Consider the following 17165-nt stretch of genomic DNA (forward strand, 5'->3'; position numbering starts at 1 on the left):
CACGCCAAAAAAAGAAAAGTTGATGCCGAATGCCGCGTTTTCAACAAGACATGGACTGGAAAGTATTTGTTTACAGAAGTCAAAGGTAAAGCAGTGCGCTTAGTTTGTGGTACACAGGTCGCTGTGTTCAAGGATTACAATTTGAATCGCCACTATGTGACCAAACATGAGGAGAAATACAAGAACTTGTCGGATGAGGAGTGCACAAGGGAGTTGGATGCTTTGCTAGTGAAACTGCATAACCAACAAAGACTTTTTACAAAACTTTCCACACCCAGAGATGCAGCTTTCAAGTCAAGTTATGTCATATCCCACAAAATTGCCAGAAAAAGTAAGTCGTTTTCTGGCAGAGAGTTTATTAAAGAGTGTTTGTTGGACTCTGCAGCACTAATATGCCCAGAGAAAAAGGGCGCATATGAGAACATACCCCTCTCCCGACGCACTGTAACGAGGGTTGAGGACATCGCAGGAAATCTTTGGATCTACCTACATATGTGAATAGACATTCTCAATGATGAAGTTCAACACATCCAGATACACATCAGTGATGATCACCTCTCAGCTATCCTTTGCATACCCACCTCAGATATTCAGCCATATTGCAATGCACTTGTTCAAGCCAAAGCCAGACTGGATTTCTCTCACTGAACAAGTAAAATGAACTGAAAATGCATATCTTTACCATACTGCAAAACACCTTTTCAGTGTTATGTGAAGTTGAAAATAAAATGGAACTGTGATGTAATGTTTGTTTTTGTTTTTACTGTTTATTACTTCTATTGGAATATTTTCCAGTTTGACCTACACCACAATTTCATATATTTATATAAATATTTACAGAATATGCTTATTCTTCTGATTATGAGTAGCAGCTAATCAACACATATAATTTAGTGCTTTTTACAATGGGAGATAATGAATATTGAGCAGAATTAAGTTCAAGTTATTGTTGGTTCGGCCCTCCAACCCAGTTCAGGTTTCTCATGTGGCCTCTTGTAAAAATTAATTGCCCACCCCTGATTTAGATAAAGCACTTTTTGAGGTCAACTCAGAAAGATCTATGGGAGAGAAGTAGTCCAAGTATAAATGAGGTCTTACAGATGTTTCTAAAGCCACTGTAGTTGATGGCACATCTGTGAGAGCTGTGGGAATGAATTGATCATTTTTTTCTCTAATAGTAGTTACTGGTTGATTGTCTCTCCAACTCCTCCCTCCCTGATTCGTTCCAGGTCCTCTGCCAAGTAATTCAGGCCCTTACACTGATCATCTACACTGCCAACCTTCTCTACTAGCTGTGTCTTCATCTCCTGCAGCTCAATCCTAAGTTGGGTCATTCTGTGCTGACCTGCCCCAAGCATGGAAGCCTGATGTCCAACCAGCTGGACCACACCCTTTATCTGCTGTGCCAGACAAGCTTCTCTCTCATGCCAGGTGCTGTTGGGTTGACCCACCTGGTGGACAACTTTCCTCAGAGTCCTGGAGGCCTCTCAACATGTGGTTGACTGAGCTGATATTAAACTTGAGGAATTTGAGCTCTCCTTCTGTTGCCCCTTGCTGTTCCCTGGGGGCCAGGTGTCTCAGGATGTTCTGCAGTGTGACACTGAGGCTGTTCAAACAGTCACGTTGCATGTCCAGTGCCTCCTTCATATTCTGCTCCTCTGCCAGTTTAGCACTTGGCGCAGCCCAGTCTGCCTGGGTGGCAGATGGCTTGTGAGTTGCAGAACGGGAAGAAGAGCAGAGAATCTCCAGGCTGTTCAGATGCTTCTGCACTCTGTCCACATCCACCTTTTGTTTCCCTCAGACAAACTCCAGGTGTGTCTCCAATGTGGGAACAGCATGACTCTCCAGCCGTGATGGGGTACTGGGATTTCCCAGCTCCTCCAAAGCCATCAGTAAGTGGCCCTCTAGAACCCTTAGTTTTTCATTCATTCCTCCAGGCCCTGTCCTGTCTGCCCAGTCAGGTTCAGTTTGACCTCTACATACCCCAGACGCCCTGCCAACATTACCTCTATATGGTCCTTGTGTCCACCCAGCTCCACTCTCAGGTCTCCCTTGAAGCCTGCCACTGATGTTTCCAACAGGTGCACCTTTTCAACTAGTCCACTCACTGTACCACAACAGGTCTCTGTAGCTTTCAAATCAGAGAGCTGTGCCTGGAGGTTGTCAAGTCAGTAGTACTTTCCTGCAGAGCACCTTCCATCTGTTCCTGCCTCTCACTTTGCTCTCTCTGGCACTGACGGCGCACATCCCCACATTGGCCTTTAGCACTCTCCACATACTTCTCAAACCCACCAAGAATTTCTGTCTTGGCTGCATTCAGTTTAGCATCCATCAGTTTCTCTATAGCACTTTGGGCAAAACCAATGACATACCGCTCCCTCTCTATTCAGCACCTTCTTCAGTGCTCCATTCTGCTGCTTTGAGCTCCTCCACCTCGGCAGTCTTGGCTTGCAGCTCTGACCTGAGCTCCTCTACCCTTCCATTCACTTTTGAAAAACTTGGAAAGACATGTTTGCCATCTAGCCTCTCTGTCTCATGGTCTCCCAAAGGAATCTCTACAAACCCTACAGCAGATGGACTAGAGGAGCCAGAAGAGGGCCAGTGGCAGCAGAGAGCAGAGCTGACAGCATCCTGTCCACCAATAATAAGACTCTACTGCACCATCTTTCTTCTCCCATGAATCATTTTACAACCTTTCAGATTTATCTTGACTGACCTCTAGGTTGGGAACCACTGGACAAGCTACCTACAGTAACTGTACATATACATATCTTTTGGGTAGTATGTTTCTCCCCAGAATATCTGGGTAATCATTTGATTGTGCCCGGCACAGATTCTAGGTGCTGCAGACCAGCTGAGCCTTCTCCAGGTGTCTCAGGGTTCTTTATTTTGAAAGCTTCATTTTTTATTTCTGTGAACATACTGTGGAGCTGTAGCTCTCAGTTTGTTTAATCTGTCCAAAAGACATTCTCCCTAAAGCACTGTGGCTTGTCCATGTGCTTTTTAGCAAACCCCACTTGGTTATTAGGATTCCCTTTCAAATGGGCTCTTCCTGGGCCTTATTCCATGGAGCTTGTTCAGAAAGCAACATATGGTGTGAGTGGCACATTTGGACCACAGCTTGTCTCTGTTTTGAAGTTTTCCTTGGTTATTTTTCCACCATTCAAACTTTCCTTCTGTTCACTTTGGGCTCGGTTGAAATATCACTACAATCCATGTATTTATCACCACTTCTGGGTACTAGTGTTTTTGTTCAGGGCATTATAGGAGATCATTGTAGAACAAGTTAAGAATTCAGCTCTTTTCCCAGCATCTCTGTTTTATTCCAGATGCATGCAAGTATACATGAAAAAAGAGTTTTTAATGTAAACACAAATGGAGCATTGTTTCAGTGAGGTGTAAGGTCCCAACACTTTCAGCTACATCTCTGTGTAGGGACCACCATTTAAAGCAGACGTCTTGCACTGAAGTACATACAGTTGTACAGGTGTGACTATTAAAGTAGCCGGGCAGTGTATTATTCAAGATACTTGGCATTTATTATATTTCATGTAGTACACTGATAAATAGCATTTTAAGAGTAGCCCAACTGATTATATGCATTGATGTACAGAGCTCTAATTTACTTCACATTCAACATCCGTGCCTGGCTGGCTAGCTAACTATTACCTAGTTACATCTAGGTCTTACCTTCCCTCACCCTCATCTCTCTGAACCTCTATCTCAGCCTCTGTCTCTGAATTTTCTTATGTTCATCTACAGGAGTCAGTAATGTTTGAGTCAAAATAAGCTATTGGTATTATTTAAAAACTTTTTTTAGTCCCTGTCACATACCTCAGTTTTGTGCACAGTACATGGATTGCTGCATGTGCAGTGTAGCAGCTACGAAGTGCATATGCATGTACTGTGGTGTACGAGCCTTGGCCCACTTGCATCTCAGGTTGTATTTTGCAAATTGCAAATAGTTTGTTTCCACATTATTATCAATCTAAATGAATCCACTGCCAAATATACAGTAGGAGCTTGTTAAAGGTTGAACATGTGAATTTAGTGGGGCACAGCAGCTCAATACTGGGGCACATGCCCCAGTAAAAAGGGTCAAAAGACGCCCATGGTATGCAGTTTTGTTTTAAATTAAGTGATAACAGTGTTTATATGTTTCTTTTTTCTTTACACTTTTGTTGACTCTTGTTTTGTAGAGAGAATTGTGTCAAGAAGGTGTTTAGGCCTATACCGTCTTGGGTTTTGTTTTACACTGAATTATCCTGTAGTTCTATTTTGTATAGACTACACCCTCTTGGGCTCATCCCTCGTGCATGCGCAGTCCTTAAGAGACTTCATTTGCGCCCTGTGCCCTGCACTGTCTTGCTGCCCAAAGCAGTGTTCTCTAGTAGGAGAAACTAGAGAATGGGCACAATGTCAGCCAGCCATGCGGTGGTCCCTCTTGGTCTCTTCCACATGAAAAAGCTCCAGAGGTGGTTCGGTCACCTTCACCTCAAGCCCATACGGCACAAGAGGCGCATGTTAAAAGTCCCCCCCTCTGTCCAGTTGGACCTTTCGTACTGGAAAACCCCCGGCGACATGGCGACGGGTGTTCCCCTCGTCAGAGTCATGTCACACATATCGGTGTTCACAGACACATCTCTGCTCAGGTGGGGAGGCACGTGCAGAGAGGCAGGCTCTGGGGGACTCTGTTCCCCCACATCAACTGTCTGGAGCAGGCCATGGTGATGAAACATTTTGCACCAATACTGAGAAACAAACATGTAGTGGTGCAGTCAGACAATACAACAGCCATCACATACATCAACCCGCAAGGCAGTGTCATCTCTGCCCACTTGCTGGAAATAGCATGGAGTCTCCTACTTTGGGCCCACCGGAACCTGTGCTCCATCAGAGTTGTGCATGTTCCGGGTGAGCAGAACCACACTGTGGATTTAATGTCACTGGGCAGGCTTCAGCCAAGCAAGTAGAAACTGAACCCGTCCCTCATACAGACACTGTGGGACAGGATTGGGCAAGCAGGAGCAGATCTGTTCGCAGCTCGTGGCTTTCGATGAGCACATTCACTTATAACTCCTGGCCCAGAGGTCTCATTTATACATTTCCTCCAGTCCCACTTATCCCGCACCTCCTCTCCTGCATACAGGATGAGTGGCTGCGTGTCATCCTGATAGCCCGAGCGTACGGGTGGAGCGTAGTTCCCAATGCTGGTGCAGCTGCTGTCGGGCAAGCTGTGGCAACTCCTGTGGCACAGACATGCTCTCCCTGGTGGACAGCGCAATTCAACAGTATCCCATAATAGGACAGTGCCTGTGAGCTTGGCCCCTGAACGAGAATTACTTGGAGAGCCTAAGCTTGCCTCCAGCAGTTGTGCATACGATTCAGAGCACAAGAGCCCTGTCAACTATGGCTTCTTACATGGTGAAATGGTCTGCTTTTCAGCTGTGGTGTGTGGAGAGAGGCACAGCTTCCACGTCATGCCTGCTGGCACAGGTGCTGGTTTTCTTACAGACCCTGGTAGACAGGGTCTGGCTATTGTGAAAGCGTATGCTGCAGCCATTTCATCCTGCCATGAGGGTTTTTGGTGAGAGATCTGTATTCATGCACCCACTGGTGAAATGCTTCCTGAGCTGAACTCTGGCACGCCCTACACCTTTTCTGGTAAGCCTGTCATGTCGGACACGGGGGAGCCAGGGCTTCTGGTGGGATGAGAATCCCCTCGCGATCTTCCGCCTTTTTTTTTTATGATGTCTGGCAGACTGCAGAGTGGAGCCCCGAAGGCCAGAGGCTGGCCGGTGGTGGGAGGGTGCTGCTGCACCGAAGGGGGCTCTTTTCCATTGGCATCCATGTTGGCTGATGGGTCAATGGGAAGTTCAAGGAACTTTGCTCTTTAGACATAGCTCTAGGAATTGCTCTTTAGAACTGCTGAAGAAAAAGAGGGAGCCAAACTCCGGTCACATAGACTACGTTCACACTGCAGGTCTTAATGCTCAGATCGGATTTTTCGCCGAAATCCGATTTTTTTTGCGCTATTGTTCACACTGTCATTTAAATGCGACTGCCATCTGTCTCATGTGTGAACGGTATACCGCCCTGAGGTGACCCGCATGCGCAGAAGAGGACGTGATGTCAGACGCAGCGTACTGTGTTTGCGAAAATAAAAATGGATGCGGCTCGTGATAGCATGTGTGTAGCGATGTACCAGTTAATGTGCAATTGAAATAAAGAACTAATAATAAGAAGAAGAAGAAGGAGAGCACAAATATTGCTTATGGCCTCGCCTCCTCCAGCGCAAAATTGTGACGTCTGTCGCATATCAATGACATAAAAATCGCATGAAATGCGACCTGGCCATTCAGACTGAAGTCGCATTGCAAAACATTGGATATGTATCCGATTTAGGACCACATATGAAAGTAGCCTGGGCCGGATTTGAAAAAAATCGGATTTGTGCTGTTCACACTGTCATAAGGAAATCGGATATGGGTCACATTTGGGCAAAAAGATCGGATTTGAGTCACTTCAGCCTGCAGTGTGAACGTAGTCATAGGCTTTTATTCGGCCCCAGCGGACCTGAGTGCAGGGCACAGGGCGTGAAAGAAATCTCTTCAGGACTGCGCATGCGCGAGGAATAAACCCAATAGCGACAGCTCCTGGAGGGCGAAGCCTGTACGAAATAGAACCATTGGTCTATGTTACAGCAATATCCTTAACTGTGAACATATTCTCTTAACATGTTATTACAAAATAATAGGAAATGTATGATCAGATTTAATTCCTGAGAGAATGGGAAGAATATTTGCATGTATTTCGAAATATAGGATACTGTGTGAGTTAATCTACTGTATATATTCACGTTTTTTTGTATTAGATTAATCCACATAGCTAGCCTACAGTAAGCTATTAGAGGTATCCTATATATTGTTGAGTCTAGCATGTTCTGAACTATCCTCAGTATCTTCACGAAAACACATTTGAAGGCCGGGATTATGCGATATGTGACCGACAAACCGTAACCTACTATTCTGCTGACATAATTTAAATATGCTGCGGGTTACCAGTCCAGTCAGCGGCATTTCATGAGGAGGACATGTTATTAGAGAGAGGGGGAATGCTGCATTCAAATGATCATTATACTGGAGGATGGAAAAACGTAGCGGATTCGTGTGGTTTTGGACACATAAACAAGGAAAATAAACCTGAAAGATGATGTAGCTATTGTTTGATCCTAATGATTTGACGAGAAAAGGAATGGCAGCAATAGTTTAGGAAGGCTAATAATATACATCTAACGAATAATACTACATAGTGAAACAAGCACATTTGTGCTAATGTGTAAGCTGTTCTATTTTCTATACCTCTGGGAACTTGAAATAAATCATAGTTCACCGTATCGTTGGGTCGTCCTTGACTAGTTACGCTGTGATTACGATATTTCTCACAGCGTCTGAATGTAGCGAAAACCTCTGGCGGTGACGGAGCAGCTTCAGAAAAGCGACAGGGACCTGTCAGCATCGTCTCATACGGTAGCAGGACAGAAAGGTGTGAAACTATCGGTCATCTGGAAAGTCTGAAGGCAGTACATGGAGACGACAGTGTTTTGATAATTCTGTCATTCAGTAAAAATGCTAGCATGGCTGTCTCGGTTGGCTGCTTTGGCAGTAGAGCAGCGCCAAGTTACATGCATTGCTACGTTGGCTAACCTCGCCTTAGCATAGTGGTGCTAGTCCTTGCTATAGAAAAATTTCTATGGTGGAGGCTAGCTAACGCTAGCCTGCTTGAGCTAATGTTAGCTTGCCGGTTAGCTTCTCGTATCATTGTTAAAACTACATTTGATATTGTCTAGCTAACTTATATATTCCGATTGCTGTTGTGGAGATATTTTGGAAATGACACTGCTTAGAAAGAGAAGTATAACGTTGGCTGTCAGCTTCTCACTGTGTCGCACCTCTTTGAATATTTGACAGCTCCGTGTTAGCGGAGCTATGGAGACGCCGGGGAGGATTGCAGCCACACCGGACTCCTTGGATTTTACCGTGGAAAACGTAGAGAAGGTGAGTTTTTGCACCAGTTATCGTCAGCAGCATATCACTCTGTACAGAAATTGGGAATTGGGTGTACCAGCTAATGAAGTGATCATGTTTTAGATGAGATAATGTTATACGGGTTAAGAAGGAAAGCATGAGATGCCTGGTAGCCACAACATAACATTTCTTTCTGATTTCGTTTAGAGAGATGATGTGTCTGTATTTGTAACACATTATAGAGATTCAGTTCATCGGTACCAATAACGTCTGCCCTCATGTTTTCAGATTAGTCTTGGCTAAATGGTTAATAATCAGAAAGAGTGATCAGATGGGAGTAAAATAGGTTGTAGCCAGCCTATTCTTTGCCGTCATTGTAAAACTGTTGTCAGGGTCTTTCTTTTCTCTGTTTGTGTGTGTGCTACTTTCTTGGCAATGTTGACTGTGATTCCCAGGTTTCTGTAATGAATTTCCCTGCAGGATGGCCACCGACTCCCAGAGGAGGGGATAGGTTGGGAGGATAGGTGAGGAAGGTCCTCCTGTGGAAGAGCAGAGTTGATGTGATGAGGGGAGGGAGGCTTAGAACAGGGTGGATGTCTGTGATGGTACCATTAAGAAAGAGGAGGACGTGAGAGGAGATGCAATGGGGGGGAATCCATAGTGCAGTGTTTGGTGTCTGCCATAGATGCACCTTTGGCTGCAATCACACCACTGAGTCTGTGTGGATAGATCTCAGTCAGGCGTACACATCTGGATACTACAGTTTTACTCCATTCTTCTTTGCAAATCTGCTCAAGCTCTACCAGCTTGCACAGGGATCGGGTGTGAACAGCCCTTTTCAAGTCCAGCAACAAATTCTCCATTGGATTGAGGTCTAGGCTTTGACTCGGCCACTCCAGAACTCGCACCTTGTTGTCTTTAAACCATTTCTGTGTAACTTTCGCTGTATGCTTCAGGTCATTGTCTTGCTGGAAAATTAATCTTCTCCCAAGCCGTACTTCTCTTGCAGACTGAAGAAGATTGTCCTTCAGGATTTTCCTATATTTTGCTGCATTCATTTTACCCTCTACCTTTACAAGCCTTCCAGGGCCGAGGATCCTCCCCATAGCGTGATGCTGCCACCACCGTGCTTCACAGTGGGGATGGTGTGTTTGTGGTGATGTGCAGTGTTTGGTGTCTGCCAAACATAGCGTCTTGTCTGATGGCCAGAAGGCACCATTTTGGTCTCATCAGACCAAAGAAGTTTCACATGCCTTTGGCAAACTCTAGTCAAGATTTAATATGAGTTTTCTTCAACAGTGACTTTCTCTTTTCCACTCTCCCATAAAACTTTGACTGATGAAGAACCCGGGCAACAGTTGCTGTATGCAGAGTCTCTCCCATCTCAGCTGTTGAAGCTTGTAACTCCTTCAGTCATAGGTGTCTTGGTGGCCTCTCTCACTAGTCTTCTTCTTGCACAGTCACTCACTTTGTGAGGACGGCCTGATCTAGGCAGATTTAGACATGTGCCACGTTCCTTCCATTTCTTGATGATGGATTTAACTGAACTCCAGGGGACGTTCAGTGCCTTGGAAATGTTTTTATATCCATCCCCTGACTTATACTTTTCAGGAACCTTTTCTCTGAGTTGCTTGGAGTGTCCTTTTGTCTTCATGGTGTAATGGTAGCCAGGAATACTGATTAACCAGTGACTGGACCTTCCAGACACAGGTGTCTTTATACTACAGTCACTTGAGACACATTCACTGTGATCCCCATTTCACTAATTGTGAGACTACTAGCACCCATTGGCTGGGCCTCTGTTCAATTAGGTCAGTCATTTTAAAGACAGTGAATATTTATGCACTCACTTATTTCCCATTACTTATTTTATTTAATTGACATTACTATGTAGAAACCTGTTTTCACTTTGACATTAAAGAGGTTTTTTGTAATATTTTTTTTGTCAAAAAAGCCAAGTTAAATTGACAATGATTGATTTATAAAATCAATAAAAGGTTAAAACATCCAAGGGGCTGAATGGCTACAGAATCAGCACAATCCTGGTCATTCAGTGGAATAAGAGGATGACAGTAGGTTTCTTTAGAATCTGTCTGTGCACCTTAAAGTGCCATAATTGTATTTGCGTCAGACCACCAGCTTAATGCCTTTAAAAGAATCTGAGATGTTGCTCCTTTTTGCCAAACAGTCACAGTAGCAGGTAACTGTAAACACACATTAAACCGTCTGATGACCATTAAAAAGTCAAGGGATGGTGGTTCTTGGCCCTATATTTGTGTCCAATAGAAAGTCCTTTGTTCAGTCTTGGGTCTGTGAAACAAAGTACTGCATTGTCCATTTCTTTGTTTGTATAATGAATGGGTTTGTTTACTCCATCACATTTTCGCTTAAATATAATTAGCTTTAGAATCACTATCTACCCAGCAAGTGGATCTTATACTAAATTCAGAGGTCAGCTATGTGCTCTTGAACAGTATGCGGTTAGGATGTTGTAATTTTGCACATCTCCCTCAAGACACTAAACCACATATCACCAGAAAGAAGAGCAGGACAGTACTGGGTCAGCATCTTGCCCAAGGGCACCATGGTTTCTGTTACCATAACTAACTGTATCACCTTGTCACTTCACAGTAAGCAGCCCACAGGAGGCTTTCAAGGCTCATTCAGTGGTGCTTAGATCCAAGGCTCTTGGCTTGTGGTTGCACGTCTGCCATTTGAAAATGATGTATTCACTTGCTGTCTTCTTATTAAATAGTTTTATGGAATTTAAAAGCAGAGGAGATTATTTAAAATGTCAGCTGACATATTACAGATCATAGCAGGGCAGAGAAATCTGACAAAGAAATGCTGTGTGGTGTATTGAGTAGGGCTGTGGTGGCTGGAGAGGCTATTTCAGAAGGAAAAGAAGAATCATGACAGAAATATCAAAAAGTGGATCATGTCTTTTTGTCTTGTAGGTTACATGATACAAAGTGTACAATGCCTGACTTATACTTTTCAGGAACCTTTTCTCTGAGTTGCTTGGAGTGTCCTTTTGTCTTCATGGTGTAATAGTAGCCAGGAATACTGATTAACCAGTGACTGGACCTTCCAGACACAGGTGTCTTTATAGTACAGTCACTTGAGACACATTCACTGTGATCCCCATTTCACTAATTGTGAGACTACTAGCACCCATTGGCTGGGCCTCTGTTCAATTAGGTCAGTCATTTTAAAGACGGTGATTATTTATGCAGTGACTAATTTTCCATTATATATTTTTATTTAATTGACATTAGGTTTGTAGAAACCTGTTTTCACTTTGACATTAAAGAGGATTTTTTGCAATTTTTTGTCAAAAAAGCGAAATTATATTGACCATGATTGATTTACAAAATCAATAAAAGGTTAAAACATCCAAGGGGGTGAATACTCTTTATAGGCAATGTACATGTCATAGTACATAGTTTTCCGTTTTATGTTGGTAGGCTTGGGGATAGTAGTATACTGTATTCACTGTAGGTGATCAGTGTTATGAATTATGTGTTGGCAAAGGTAGTTGTCAATGTTCCTGACGTGCATGTTAAGACACTCAGTACAAGGGTTTATTTGCTGTTCATGTGCTGAGATTTTGTCACTATTGGCAACATGGTATTCTTAATTTCTGTCTTGGCTGCATGCTGTCAACAACCACCCACGCACCCTCTCGCACAAACTATTCTTTGTTCCCTCATTAATCATCATTCCTTTTGCATGCCTTTGATTGTCACAGTTATAGCATGGTGTCATAATAGGTCAGTGCTGTGATGGTGCCTTCTGCAGCACAACATCCAGCATTACCCACCCACCATTACAGTGACTTTGAGTGTGATGTTCTAGTGGACAGATGGCTTGCAACTACAGTGAACCTCAGCAGAGAGACATGCAATTACCTGCAGTGTATGAACACTGTGCAAAGATATGGCAACCTTGTGTGAGGGTAAGCTTGTACAGTTAAGTCTCATAAGCATGTGGGGAGAGAGATTTCTATGGTGTTTATGATCTACCCTCTTTGTCTAAATCTCCAGCTTTGCACTTGCTTTTAATTTAAATAAGCTAACTCATTTGTCAGGGACACTTGCTCCTGCCTCATTATTTTGTCCCACACTATAGTTATTCTCCTGGGCTCAGAAGTGAGTACACAAGTATAGACCAGCTACAGTAAATCCATGATTATGTATGAGAGCAGATAATGAATCTAACTGAGCAGTGTTTTTCCCTTGCATCCCTCTTCCCTTCCTCCTCCTGCTGGAAAAGGAACAGGAGAGGAGGCTAATGACCTATGACGATGTCTGCCAAGAGCATGCCAACCTCAGGTGAAGCCAGGCGGTTCAGGCAGTTTGCCACCATCTGTAGTTACAGTTAGTTGCTTCAGCTCGATTTTCACGGGTCTGCGTGATTTTTGCTTATGTTAGGAAGTAATTAATATTGGACAATTACATTTGGTTATTGAAGATAACTGCTGCATGTCTGGTGTGTTTTCTAGGAGGAGACAGGCAGTGGTTCTTTGTGAGAAGATTAAAGCAGTGAAATGAACATACTGTTTTGTGTCTAGTGCTTTGATAATAAACCTGGGAAGGACAGACACGCTCAGGCACAGTTTGGGATTAGATAAGGAGAGGTCTGTGATCACAGTGGACTGCAGTAATGATCTGCTGCTGCTTTGAACTTGGATATCATAGCCTTGTTTACAGAAAGGACAGAGTGGTGCTGACTAACAAAAGCCATCCTAATGGTGATGCTTTTTAGTATGAAGGCATGATAATGATCCACAGGAAGACTGTGCCAAATCACTACACAATAACAGGGTCGTATTTCATTAGTCCTGTGATGTAGCTCTTCCTACATTAATCGGTTCAAATTTAAAGAAAAACAAAACTCTCTCAGAAACCTGAACATGGCAGAGGTTAATGTTAGTGGAGTTCAGAAAGCTAACAGCTGAGAAAAAGTCAAAGACACACAAGACCTGCATCTATAGCTCTGACCTGCACTTTGTAAACAATGTGCTCATTAACACCCAGTCTGCCATGTTCAAAGTCCCATACAATATGTGGAGACATATAAATCCATAGTGGGAAGAGACTGTCTTCTTCCAGTAGGTATTGACACTTTATGTTCTCTGGAGCTGCAGTTGCATTGTCATACTCTGTGGCCCATCATGGTTTCCTTAGTATTATTCATCCTCCCTTGTTATATAGCCTAAACTGCTGTAATAAGACAATGGGGAGAAATGTAAGTTTTAGAAGAAGAGTGAGATGATGAAAGAGAGCTGAGGGATGGAATGAACCGGGCAGGACAGTTGAGGCCTGAGGGAGGAAAGGATGGTGAATGGTGGAGGAATTGATGTGAGCAGGCTTCTGGGGTTAGAGACAAGGATCAGGAGCTCACTGAATAGATTTTTTCCCTGTGTTGCTTGGCAGACACTTAGTGCTGGCTGCCACCGGTTTTGGTTCATTGAGCATATCCATTTGTGTGTGTGACAGAGAGAAAAACAAACAGGCTTTACAGGAGTAGTGTCTGAACCTCTACTCCGGTATTGCCAGGATTAGAAGTGTCTGTTTAATTAATACCTCATCCTTCATCTCCTTTCTCTTTGGCTTGCTCATTCTTTTTCTCCCTACACTCAACTACTCCAATTACTCAGAGCCATACTTCAGAGAGTGCTCTTTTCAGGTCTTCACTTTCTCTATTGTTCAGGTTTTTGAAGGTAAGCCTTGTACTGTGTGCCTGTGTGTTTACAAGTGAGAAAAGATGCTCTTTTCTTAAGGTATACAGCTTTTTCCACCAAAGAAGAGCTCAAAGAGCTGCATTTGTCTTGACCCACCTGGTCTGTTCTGCCTGACACCCACCATTCTCAATGTGTGGAATGTAGTCGCAAACATTTCTCTTATTGACTTTGCTAGTACAAAGTTTTCAACCTTCCACAAATTTTTTCAGTGTTATATTTCTCTTTCTCCTTTCTGTTTAGGCCCTTCACCAGTTGTACTATGACCCCAATATAGAAAACAAGAATCTGGCCCAGAAATGGCTAATGCAGGCTCAGGTGTCACCTCAGGCCTGGCAGTTTTGCTGGGTCCTACTTAGCCCAGATAAGGTACAGTGTACACACATTCACAAAAGATAAACGCACACTGGAAAAACATTTGGTGTCATTTGTATCCATCTCGTCACTTTTCACAGGTGCCAGAGATCCAGTACTTTGGTGCTAGTGCACTTCACACCAAGATCTCTCGTTATTGGTCGGACATCCCCACTGACCAGTATGAGTCTTTGAAGACCCAGCTGTTCTCCCAGATTGCCTGCTTCTCCTCCGGCTCCAAGATGGTGCTCACCCGGCTGTGTGTGGCCCTGGCCTCCCTGGCACTCAACACAATGCCCGAGGCCTGGCCAGGTGCAGTGGCGGAGATGGTGCGGGTGTTCCAGGAGGAGGGAGGAGGGGTGGATGGACGGGCACGCTGCCTAGCATTGTTCCAGACCAGCCGCCTGCCGCAGTATCGAAAAGGACAGGTATGTCTTCAGGTACCACCCTATGCCCCCTCTACAGGTGGTGATAGCCACCTCTGCAATGTTCTCAAGTTTTATTTGGATTAATTTGTTCATCAGTAGGTATCAAACCTCACTACTTGTTTAGAACTGACTCTTAAATCAGTGTTACTATTATCAAGCAGCAAAAGCTGCTAGTCAATGGTTTTGTCAGACTTAGTGTTGTGTCTTGGTATCATTTATGTTATAGTTTTGCTCATTTTATGTCAGCAAAGTTACTGTACACTTGATTGTGGTATGACATTAAGCAGTGGCATTTTGAGAGGTTTGGCTTTTGGCAAAAGAAATAAAAGGATGTTTGTGGAAATTAAAGGTTCATATTCTAGAAAGTATGGTATTAAATCATGTTTATACTGTTGACAGTAAAAAAAACAAACAAACATAAAACTGTATTTTAATGGCACCATTATGAAGAAACTTTGGATGACGCTTAGCCCTACTCATCATGCAGATGGACATACTACATTAACGATACACCTGCAGTCTAACCGTTCGAAGGTGTGCAACTATAAAACACTTCGTCCTCCAATCTTCTGGACTGCTTCACAGACAGGGGGTTGACATCTGTGAAGTTGCTGCTGACAAGTCAGCTTAAACACGGAAGACAGACCGAACAGATGGTGGGAAAATGATTAATGGCAGAGGAGTTACAGGTAGAACATACTCAGTCTCAGCAAGTGCTGCTGGGCTCCTAGGATAGACTAAAGCCCTCTTGTCTGTTTAAGACAGGATTCTAGTGGTGTTTTGCTGCACTGCTGTTCTGTGTAAAAGGTAAACCTGGAATGGTGGGGCAGTGTTGACCCTGCATCATGCCAGCAGTGGAGCTAGTAAAATTGCTGCATCATGCCAGTTTGATGTCTGAAAGCAAAGCGGCGGCTTTGGGGCTAAAGGGCCTGATGCTTTGATGACTGGCCTGTTATTTCTGCAACCTACCACTGAGATTGTTTCTCCTTCAGCATATGTCTTATCGCATAAACATGTTGCCTGCATAAATCTGAATCCCTCACCATAATCATTAACATGTTGTCGAAAGATTTAACCTCTTCTACTTACCTTTCATGGTGATTCTAATGGCCCGGGAGTGGGGGTCAGTGTGTCCCTTATTGCAGCAACTGCTGCGACGGACGGACAGCCCGGGGGCGGTGAAAGCTCGTGTGCTGCGCTGCCTGTCATCGTGGGTGCTGCTGGATGTGCCCCTCAGCGAGAGCGAAGGCCTGGTGCATGACTGCTTCAGTGCACTGCCTGACCCAGAGCTCTTTGACACAGCGGTGGAGGCAGTAGTCAATGCTATCTCACAGCCTGACTCCCAACGGTGTGTACAAATGTGTGCCAGTGTGTGCTCACACTTGCATGCCGATCCAGAAACACAAGGCAGAAGAAAGAAATAACCGTACTATGGCATTAAAGCTTGTAATGGTAGATTAGAAAATACACTGGAGCAAAAATGGAGGTAGAAGGAAGCGAGAGAGGAAAAAAGATGCATTAGTCAAGGGCAAGAAACAGGGTGGGCACTGGAAGGTTAACAGAAAGGGAGGGAGGGAGAGAGGGAGAGATTGATACAGGGCAAATTGACAGCTAAGGGGAAGGAGAGCAGTATTTCTTGGTTGGCTGGCGTTGCTATGGTTACAGAGCTGGGGAGAGTTATCATCATGCCCTGGTTGATTCAGACATGGCAGGCACCCATTACCCCTCCCCCTTGAGAGGAGGAGAGGGAACGAGAGAGAGAAGGTGGGGGTGACGGGATGATGCAAAGAGAAGAAAGGTACTAAAGGGAAGGTGTGCAACTATAAAACACTTCGTCCTCCAATCTTGTGGACTGCTTCACAGACAGGGGGTTGACATCTGTGAAGTTGCTGCTGACAAGTCAGCTTAAACACGGAAGACAGACCGAACAGATGGTGGGAAAATGATTAATGGCAGAGGAGTTACAGGTAGAACATACTCAGTCTCAGCAAGTGCTGCTGGGCTCCTAGGATAGACTAAAGCCCTCTTGTCTGTTTAAGACAGGATTCTAGTGGTGTTTTGCTGCACTGCTGTTCTGTGTAAAAGGTAAACCTGGAATGGTGGGGCAGTGTTGACCCTGCATCATGCCAGCAGTGGAGCTAGTAAAATTGCTGCATCATGCCAGTTTGATGTCTGAAAGCAAAGCGGCGGCTTTGGGGCTAAAGGGCCTGATGCTTTGATGACTGGCCTGTTATTTCTGCAACCTACCACTGAGAATGTTTCTCCTTCAGCATATGTCTTATCGCATGAACATGTTGCCTGCATAAATCTGAATCCCTCACCATAATCATTAACATGTTGTCGAAATTCATGTCATACATTTTGCAAGACTAGCAAAAGCACATGAATACTTTTGCCCGCCAGTGTTTTGAAACAACCCCAGCATGCTTTGTATTTCTGACGCGTATTACACGCCATGCAGGGCATGAGGTTGGATGCTACGCTTGGTAGCTGATCCCTTCTCATTCACTCGTTAGCTCTCTCTCTCTCACCCGTGGACCTCCAACCCTATGTTCTGCCTTGTTCCATTTATATAAGAGGTGGGGTGAATTCCTCTTGGCAAAAATACTACTT

General features: G+C 44.2%; 1 protein-coding gene and 1 long non-coding RNA gene across 2 annotated transcripts in view; one reads left to right on the forward strand and one right to left on the reverse strand.

The window, feature by feature from the left end:
- The window catches only part of LOC109974870 (uncharacterized), a 28268-nt gene extending 20810 nt beyond the window's left edge, over window positions 1-7458 (reverse strand). The window contains exon 1 of the long non-coding RNA XR_002277042.1: window positions 7393-7458. This is a non-coding gene — a long non-coding RNA (uncharacterized LOC109974870). The remainder of the gene's footprint in view (window positions 1-7392) is intronic.
- Window positions 7441-17165, forward strand: part of LOC109974869 (importin-13) — a 28245-nt gene continuing 18520 nt past the window's right edge. Inside the window, exons 1-5 of the mRNA XM_020625299.1 lie at window positions 7441-7545; window positions 7971-8057; window positions 14014-14139; window positions 14226-14556; window positions 15651-15900. Of these exons, the coding sequence (XP_020480955.1) occupies window positions 7989-8057; window positions 14014-14139; window positions 14226-14556; window positions 15651-15900 (776 nt within the window). The 5' untranslated portion in view covers window positions 7441-7545; window positions 7971-7988. The remainder of the gene's footprint in view (window positions 7546-7970; window positions 8058-14013; window positions 14140-14225; window positions 14557-15650; window positions 15901-17165) is intronic.

The sequence above is a fragment of the Monopterus albus genome, unplaced genomic scaffold (assembly GCF_001952655.1).
Source record: "Monopterus albus unplaced genomic scaffold, M_albus_1.0 scaffold352.1, whole genome shotgun sequence".
Classification (NCBI taxonomy): domain Eukaryota; kingdom Metazoa; phylum Chordata; class Actinopteri; order Synbranchiformes; family Synbranchidae; genus Monopterus; species Monopterus albus.